The sequence below is a fragment of the Aphis gossypii genome, chromosome 2 (assembly GCF_020184175.1).
Source record: "Aphis gossypii isolate Hap1 chromosome 2, ASM2018417v2, whole genome shotgun sequence".
In the NCBI taxonomy this organism is placed as follows: domain Eukaryota; kingdom Metazoa; phylum Arthropoda; class Insecta; order Hemiptera; family Aphididae; genus Aphis; species Aphis gossypii.
In genome coordinates, this window is record NC_065531.1 from 63,546,911 (window position 1) to 63,557,610 (window position 10,700).

At 28.4% G+C, this 10,700-nt stretch overlaps 1 protein-coding gene across 1 annotated transcript in view; it reads right to left on the minus strand.

The window, feature by feature from the left end:
• LOC114120288 (BTB/POZ domain-containing protein 6-B) overlaps positions 1-6,270 on the minus strand; it is a 28,206-nt gene extending 21,936 nt beyond the window's left edge. The window contains exon 1 of the mRNA XM_050199256.1: positions 5,556-6,270. Within this exon, the coding sequence (XP_050055213.1) occupies positions 5,556-6,210 (655 nt within the window). The 5' untranslated portion in view covers positions 6,211-6,270. The remainder of the gene's footprint in view (positions 1-5,555) is intronic.
• Positions 6,271-10,700: the final 4,430 nt, after the last annotated feature.

Genomic DNA, 10,700 nt, shown 5'->3' on the forward strand with positions numbered 1-10,700 from the left:
GTATTTAAATAATTATTTTTTTGGACTTTTCTCTTCTGATAGCTCATCTACACACCGAGTACTTTCGTTTAAAAAAAAAAATTGTGAAAATCGGCCCGCTAGAACTTCAGATATAACTGTTACAAGAAATCGACTCACGTTTTAATAATATATAAAGATTTTTCGATGGTGATAATGATTTATATGATTAATATTAATTTATGTAAAATAATGTCGTGAGTTTTTATTCAAATTTAGCATACTTAACTAATTACCAATATGGATTGTGTTACCTACTTTCGTAATATTTTGTGGGGTAAGGACATTTAAAACTCAAATTGATTTTCCAGTTTTGTTTTGTGTATTAAACAAGGTAAACATCTTAATCATACTTTATATTAAATTTGTGTCACTTAAAAACTTTAGATTTTTTTTGAATTATTGAAAAATTGAGATCCGTCACTTATACATTTATGATATACTTACTCGTATTATTGGTAGATATTTGTACCTAATATTAATTAGATACTAAATAATAGGTACTACTAACAGTTATTAAATAATTTCAAGATGTTTAGTTTAATTAGTAGTTAATTATTAAGTGTTATATAATAAAATTTTTTTAAAAATAAATAAATTAATTGTTTTTAGACTTAACGGTAAGTGTATTAAAATACTTTTGAGTTTTGATTATCAAACTATCACATTTATGACATGACATATATACTGAGTGCGCTGAGAGAGTGCAAGTTAACAGATGTCTAACAAAAAAGACACTAAACAGGCCGAAGAAATGAATGTATACAAATAATTAATAAAATTAAAGTATTTTAATTTTTTAAAATTATTCAGTTTAAGTACCTAGTTATTATTTTGTTTACGTATAGAGAGTATCATTTTCTCATTATTTGATTAAAAATATTCGGTTAACATATTCTCTTAAAAAAATAACGGTTTTTATATTATAACAAAAATTTACAAAACATTAGAATTTATAATTTTTTCAAAATATATTTAGGGATTGCATGAAAAATTATAAAATTATTAATACAAATAAATTATTGGTCTTTTACTTAATATAACTGTTCAAAACTAATGAAAAAGCAGAATGATTAATTCTAACCACCAGGTTGTATTTATACTAAGAAGTAAAAAACACACATTTTGAAATTATTCAACTCAAAATGAATTTAAAATTTAATCTATTATTTTGTTACAGTGTGGTGTTCAAAATTAAGATTAGTTTTCTAAATACATAATTGTGAAAATAAATAAAAACCGCAAATAAATAGAAAAATATTTCTATTTATTTGCGGTTTTTATTTATTTTTTTTTTATTTTTATTAATGGAACATTAATTTTCGTATAAACTGATTTTATTGTTTAATCAAAACTCAAAAAAAATAAAAATATAAATTGAAGGTAGATATGATATAATATAAATACAAATATATAAATTGTTTATAAATTAATAAACACCGAATAGTCAGTTTTTACGTAAAATCATTTTTGTATATAATTATTTATTATTGAATTCAATTTTAACTAGTTTATATTACAGTGACATACTCAATGTAACGAGATAAACTAAATATCTAATATACATTCGAATTAGGTTACTAGTTTCTTAGAATTGTTTTTTGTAATTAATATTAAATTGAAAAATAAACATGATAGCTTAATTATTAAATTAGTTTAAAATGTACGCTTAATCTGTTTGAAATTTAGTTCACCGTTAGACAACTCTAATTATTAATTTATTCTTGGTATCTGCTTTTGTAAATATTGTTTTTATTAAAATAAAATTAAATTTAAATTACATTTTGTAATATGTTTATGAATTTATGATTTATTTTATAGACTGGTTGCAAATATGATTTTTAGTCATAAAATATATTGTATATCTAAATATGAGTTTTAATGGTATGAGTTATATTGACTTTTATCCTTACTAAATTTATACATATTATGTGTTTAAATAATATACGGTATAAGGTATATTTATTTATTCTGTTATTGGTTTTTTTAAATTTTCAAAATTCCAGCGCTTTAAGTTTAAGTTAAAAAATGATTTTGTTAACATTTTTTTTTTTTTAATTCTAAGCACCAAAAGGTTTCATGTAGCAATTTTATTATAAATAAACAATTTACTTGAATTGTACCTTTAAATAAGTTATTTTAAAAGTTCTTGGTAGTTTCCTTAAGCACAATAGGAAAACTATAAAAAGGTGAAAATTGTGATAAATGTTGAAGAAATTAAAGCGATTGTGGTTTACATTTTCAATTAAACTCAAATTAGAATCATTTTTTTAATTCAATGGTTTGTATATTCAAATTTATAATAATACATCACCAAAATTGGGTTTCGATGTGAATAAACTATAAATATTCTACTATTTTGTGCTCTTTTTTTACATCATGCAAATAATTTTGTTTTATAATTTATCGTATAAAAACTATTAATATGAAATATGTTTCAAGTATTTCTTTGTATACTAAATAAAAATATTTATTCTAATAATTTTTGTTTTATATTCTGTGCTACGTTAGTACTATTATTCATCATACTATAATACATTAATACGACTTAAAAGTATTCTGATTTTTTCTCAACCACTTTTTATGATAACAATATTATTATATTAAAAAAACCCAGAAAGCTGTACTTTGTAAATTTTTCATTTATATTGATTGCAGTCACTTATAATCTTTTAAATAATAATCAATGTATTTAATCTTTATTTTGTACAGGTCAAATAACATATTGTTTGATTCGATTTAAATAAAATAATTTAAATGCTTATTTTGTAGTGCATTGGAAAAATGTATTTAACAATGTTTGTACACAATTGTTAAAGTATTTTTTTTTCTATTTAAAACATCACTGTCATCACTCAAAGACAATTATTTTTAAATTATTGTACTCCTTGATCAAGATTTTTCAAGAAATAAATTAATGTACAGATGTAACGAAGTTTATTAACATTAAAATAGTTGTCAATGAATACTAATAATATAATATATCCTAATCCTTTATTTTTATAACGAAATATTATGGTATTATTATTGGTTGGTTTGTCACCAAAATCGGTTTGTACTATGACATAATAATAAAGGTTATTATATATTATTAAACAAAATACTCAATTTTTTGAATAAATTAATAATTAATAAAGATTTTCTGAGATAATATATACTTTAATAACATAAAGTTTTATATTGCGTAAAAATACTTTTAAAACTGAATTAATACAAGGTTGCGCTCCTACGTTAGGTATTAATGAGGTATTGAGGTGTGTGAGGCATAGTGTTGGAAAATTTGAATGGGTTATCGACAGAGGTGAGCTATCGATTTTGGTAATAAATATTAATGTATCAATATTTATAATTTTTAAAAATGACACAAAATATATAATAAATAATAGATCTAATATTAGGTGCATCTATTTTATATTTTTATAAAACACATTTATAATGACTATTATTCTTATTGTGAACATTTAATTAATTAAGATTTACTCGTTTGCATTTTTAATTTGGTACATTTTTAGAGATAAATAATTTTCTATTTTGTAATTTGCAGTAAAAAAAGGGATTTTTATTTGGTAAACAGAAGTCTGTATCGCCACGTGACACTCCTTCAGTAATACAAAATAATCTCAAGATTTTGAAAAGATGATACCTATTCAATTCAGTATATTTAGGAATTAATAAAAAAAAAAAGAATTTGAATAAATAAATTATTAAATGATAAAATGTGGTTGATCAAGCTCAATGAAAGTGTACACATACGATACGATTACCGTTACCGTTGCACACTTGCACTAAGCGTCATAAACGAACAATTAAATGGTGAAGTCTATTCGGACAATGATTTAAAATTCGTCATATAATATTATATTTAACAATAGATAGGCAGATAAAACTACCGCGTTTTAATACAATATAATGTATCGCGTATTCGCGCGTGACCTACTGGTCTGTTTTCGGGTCTTTGAAAATTGTCGTTCATCGATTGTTGTTTATCGACAGTCACATACGCGTTATATACGAATATTGTGTGTGTCGAGAATAATAACATAACAATAATACTAACGGACCAACTATATAATAATAGGGTCGATGATATGAAAGAATTTTTCCGTTTTTATAAAGTGATCAGTGCGATGTCTTATCGACAACAACTACTATAATACTATAATAATATATTATGCGACGAGAGGAATAAATACGATGTGCAAATGCATAATATAATATTCATAGCCGACTTGCAGCGTCAAGCTATATGCCTATATAGTTTAGTACCTAGAGTAAGTTCTTGATAGGAAGAATAGCAATGACATCGGACTTTCACCAAAAATATTATTGTTACCTACCTATATTATAATATTAATAAGTAGGTTTGAGATTTCGATACACTTTGCGTTGTTTTCCGAAGCTCGTTTTACATGTCTGTTACGCATATTTTTGAAGGAAAATATGGAGTTTTTATTTTGCGTTTTGACAATAATTTTCGTTTCAAAGGTCATTTTTTTTTCATTTTTAGGCCAAATAATTCTAAATTCCAGATTTTTATTACATTGCATTTTTTCTTTAAAAATGTAACTATATTATTATGACATGTTAATATTATAAGGTTTTTATCTGATGAATATTATTATTTTTTAATTGTAGTTTTTCAAACGAATCAGTACAACATAAAAAATCAAGTTCACGAGTGGAGATGATAAATTAAATAAGAACGAATTTTTTCTGTTATTCACGTATAGAAGGCTTGAAATTGCGCAATTTCGCAAAAGTTTTTTTTTAAATTTATTAACAGTATAATTTTAGATTCGAAACTTGTTTAAAATAAAAGACAAACACCTTTATAATTATAAAGGTGCATTTTTTTTTTTAATTTTCTGATTTTTTTTTATAAGACATTACATTCCCAGCCCAAGTAAGAAGAGAATTTCTGTGGTACTACGACCTACCTATAAAGAGTATCTGATGACCATTGAATCCTATGGAACGCTTCAAAACGATTTTTCTATTTTACGATCTACATTTAGCCCACCATCGAACCGAAAACACCATCATAATCGATTTAGTGTTATCGTTTTTGTGCAAGATTATTTATGACTATAGCTAACGCAATAATCAGTGTTACTTGATTTAAACGACATAATAATATCGTTGAAACGATAAAATATGTAATTGTTTTTTCTTCAATACAAATGAAAAAAAAATGTAGGTACGTACTCAACGCATTAATATGCATTTTAATTAAAAACTGTTTAGCAGTTGGAAATGCATTAGACAATTCAAAAGAATCGATACTCAAGTATCTATCCGTAACGACTTGTAATAAATAATAATATATACCACGGTATATAGATAAGCAGAGTGTTGAAATTTAGAAATATATACAAAACACTTTTGTCATTTAAATAAAATAAACGATCGATCGTTCGCGTTAGAAAGTCGTTGGGAGGAGTGTCGGAGGAAGAAAACTGTGCAGCTCGGATCGCGGAAAACGGCGACGAGCTAAGCGTACAATACGGTGTGGTGACTATACGATCGCAATAACGTACCTCTGCAACTGCCGCCGACCGAAGTGTCGTCGGCCACCTCGGCGATGTCGGTGCAGCTGTTGTGCCGGCGGCCGGCGGCCACGCTGCTCCGGCGGCTGTTGGTGTCGCTGATGTAACTGCTACCGCAACCGGAACTGCTGCGACGGGTCCGCGAACCTCCGGTGCACGACGGTGTGCTCGAGAACCGGCGGCCGGTCATGTAAGCGAACGGTTCGTCGTCCGAGTCGGTGTACCCGTCGTCCGTGTCGTCCTCGTCCATGCCGCGGTACTGGTCGTTGTCCGGCGACGACGCGGACGACACCGAGTCGGGCGACGACGCGACGGACGACGGCGCCCGGTGCGACAGCCGACCGTCGGCCGTGGATCGCGGAGGCGACGACGGCGACGACCCTATGGCGGCGATCGGTCGCCCGGCGCGTTCTCGGTCGCGACTGCGTCCCACCGGTTCCGGCGACAGTCCCTGTTGCGCTTGGAACAGTTCGTCCAGGATGCCCACGCTCCGGGCCACCGGTTCGTGCAGGTTGACGGCCACCAGTTGACCGCACTTGTACAAGAACAGCAGCCAGATGTCCGGCTGGGCCGTCAGGCACCGGACGATGTACCGGCCCAGTTTCAACACGCCCGATGAACGTCGCGTCGCCGGCTGCATGTCCATCCGGCCGCGCGCAACACGTCGACGCGATTGAACGGCACCGGTGCCGACCAACGCACCGGCGGCCTCGTCTCACCGGGCCCGACCGATTTTCTCAAGGTAGACCGCCTCGGCGGCGGCGGCGTCGTTGCGATTATCCCCTCTGCCGGTCCGCCCGCGCCGCCTGTATTTCGGCCAATATTATGTAAATAACAATGACTGCATACCGTACGATCGCAACGAGCGAGCGCTTGAGCAATATCATATTATTATTATCGATCTGCCGTCACCGTATGTCGAACTAATCGATCGACAATCGATCGACGGTTATTATCATCGCGGTATACGGTTCGGGATGTAGAAAATAATAATAAAAATAAAAAAAACGTCCCGTTTTTTGTTTTGACATTATTCGATAATACCCGATTGAGTCAACGATTACTGCAGCCTCAATTTTGCGGCCATTAAATACGGCGTATACATAGTAAAAATAGACTTTGATGCGCTATCGACTCGTATGGATATTTTTTATTATAGGACTTTTATGTATATGACTGCGATTATATTTTAGAAACCTAATGTTTAAAACAACTCAACGCCTCGCGACAAAATAAAGACCGTTTTATACAGCCATATAACTCGAGGTACTTTCATAAATTTTTTTTCGCGTCTCGACGTTTGATATAGTCTATATATTATAATATATTAGATATCGTTCATTTTTTTTTCGACCCAGATTTTAAAAATCGAAATTAGCTGGTAACCCCAGATATTTTAGGCGCTTTTGTTGCAGTAATATCTGCTGGGAATGCGTACCTTGGTTTAGAGTGGTGTGTCTTTTCTACTTTTTATATTATTAGTTTTAAAATGATGGACATTTTATAATAAATTTAGCCCTATTATAAAATTATGTCTCATACCTACAAAATGTCTGTGAATATTCATATACTTGTGATTAAAATAAGTGTGTAACTTGAACAATGTTTTAATGATTTTAATTTATTTTATTATTGTGGTAATTGATTTTATTAGAATGAGTAAACTATAATGAACTGTATTGTAATATTATTTATAACGAACATACTTGTGTGGAATTTTTAAAATACTGTGCTATTTTTCCGGTTCAAATAAGTCGTGCAAAAATAAGATACGAAGAAGTAATATGTAACTGTGAACTCAGAAAATAAGTTAAAAAAAGTATCTAGGAAACGTGACTATAATGGCGAATTGAAAGAAAATATACCTATATCTTGAAAGTAAAAAAAAGCCCAACTTATGGTTGAATGAGAAAAAAAAATGATTTTTTTTTTGGTATCCAAATAAAAATAATAAAAATAAAAGTTTTCTTAAGTTATGAAATAGTTGAGTCGATGTATTTTTGGCCTTTTTTATTTTTCTAGTAACGCAAACTGTATTATTTACTAGCCAAAGTCTTCAAATGGTTGAAAATTGATTAATGCAAAATGAAGGTATATACCAGAATTCTATAAATTGAAAAGAATGATAGGAGAGATGGGGAGTTTATTCTAATTAACGAATCCTTATTTCAATAAAATAAAAAAACACTACAAAGGCCTCGTTGTCATGGAAATGATAAGCCACAAATCTCCAGTTCTAGCTTCAGAGCAGATGAAAGAAATGATTGTAGGAAATTATGGAAAACGAATTCAGGGTTCTCGAGTTTTTGGATTATGTAATATGTTGAAATTGCCTTGATTGCATTTTAGAAAAATAATTTTGTTTTATACCTAAACGCGATAAAACAGCATCTAACCAAATTAATAAATTAATGGTTGTGGAGAAGGGATTCCCCATCATAGAAAAATGAGTTATTACTCAAAAAACCATGCAATAACTTAATAATATTTTGTCATACTATAACCCATTTACATACATTAACTTTTATAAGAATCTGGCTTTTTCAAACGGCAAATCAATGTTATTTATTTATTAAAAATACGGGCTGATAGCCTAATGTTGATATTTAAGTTAGAAAATATTAGAAAATATATTTAAGACAATTTATAGGGTATTATGACGTATAGTACCTATTATGAAGAATAGAGAAATGGTTCAACATTGGCAATCATAAATTCAAAATAATTCTTATGTAAAGAGCTCATTAGCAGCAAATTTTATGAAACAAAAACTCAAAATGCAAATAATTTATTACACAATTGCAATTCATTTATAAATGAGGTTGATTAATAACAACAATTACCTAATACGACTTTTAAAACTTTTATCACTTTAAAAATATATTGTATATAGCATAGTTGCCAGTTGGGTGATGATAGGAAGCATACTACATCAACAAATTAGCGGTAGATAGCATTATATTAAATTGAACGACAACCACAATTATATCAATAGGTAGATAAATAAGTTGTGTCGACTGAATAATATGGTTGAATTTGAAAAAAAGAACTTTATCTTCGAATAATTGATCCAAATTTTTTAATGCAATCATCGGTTTTGAATACTTATTTTTACAGAAAACTGCAATACCTACAACACGTAGCAGTTTGTTTCTTTTTTTTAAACATATTAATTTAGTGCTTGTGATTCATCAAATTGTTTTATTTTATTTTCTTAATTTACTAGTATTTTAAATCTAATTATTATTTTAGTAGCATGTATATTCTATGATACCCTACTTTGAAAAGTATTAACTTTTTTCGATATTTACACACTTTAAATTTTTTCTCTTATATATTAAATTTTATCGTCTGAGAAAAATACTTTCGTACACATTTTGATAAATAATATTGAATCAAACGAATCGTTCTTTACCAATAGGCAATATATAACAAGTATGGTTAGATAATAAGTGTAAAGTGTCCCATTTCGAAATATGTGGTTCATCACTCTACTTATCTAAACATTAAATACTTATACAATATACATACGTACTATTTTATTAAAATTTTGTTAAATATATAAAATTCACACTTAATTTACTATAGTTGTACCAATTATGGTTTTATTAATAATTCTATTTATTTACACGCGGTGTATGGTAGATTTGTGAACTTCTTTATCCCAATCAAGTACTTACGCATAATATTTTAATGAAACTTAGAGATGACAAATTATTATTTCTGCTGAAGCAATAACTAACACGGAGGTTAATCAAGAACTTAATTAACAAGGAAAAACATAATCATAATAATATTTGAATATATGTTGGATTAAAGCTATACCTGTTAACTTAGATTAAGTAGATTTGGTTCAGCAGTATACTCGTATTGTTTTAGAAATTGAGGCAGATAATAACCAAAGTTTGGTCATAAAATAAACACGGTTACGTATTACGTTTCAAAAGTAAGAAATTAAGACAGTAAAACTTAATAATACACCGGTTAGCCTTTAAGTTTTCACAAAATATTTACGTATACAGATGATGTAATTCGATACGGCTTTTAGTGTTTCAACCAATATGCCAATATTGAAATATTATACGAGTATATTTATTTTGGTAATAAAATATGTTCAAAAATATTGTTATTGTTTTAATTTATCAGATACGATTTATTTTGTTTGAGATAGTTGTAACAACGTAATATATAGTTACACAGTTATAGAGTTATTTTGCATACAAGAATAAATTGAATTAAAATAAATATTTATATAAAAAATGTTGATATTAACAAATTATTTTCCTTTTGTGATTCACTCGGAGAAATTAATATAATATACTAACATATTATGTTAAGTAAAAAAGATGTTCCTCAACAGTTTCAGACACATATACGAATAAAATCGATTCTGATCGATTTAAAGATATATTTTACTATATCTTATGAGTTAAGAATTAAAAACCACGAATAAAACAAAACAAAACAAAACAAAATTTTTATATTATTCTATGATTAAGTAGTATGATATGTTAAATGTGTTTTCTATGTATCTCTTATTGAATAAATGGTATACTATTTTTTTTATTCACATACAAAATTTGAACGATATTTAATATTTATTTCTGTTACGCTCAATTTATATTTCATTATTGTATATTTGGACCGCCAACGTATTCGCCATGTATCGTCTTATCGTCATTAAAATCGACCTTGTCACCGTCAATACTTCTAATGAAAATCAAGACTATAGTGTCCTACATTATATAAAAACGGCCTACATTACATATTTTTATTGTAAAAATTATATACATACATTTTTAAACACCTAATAAAAATTAGCTGTAAAATTAGTTTTTTTTTTGGAATTTAATATTACCATTTTGTTTTTTTTTTAAATCTGAAATAGGCATTTTTTAACTTCAATGAATTCTGAACCATATCATTTTTATTACCACTCTTTGAATATAAGTAGTTTAACATATTATATATTTATATGTTAGATTTTTTTTAAATCAATAATTTTACTCAAATACACAAAATGTTTGAATGTAACTACGACAAATATTTAAAATTATATGAATTTATTATTTGATTTGGATTTTAGATAACTGACAGATCGATTATTATTATTTTCAGATAAAACAATATAAATAT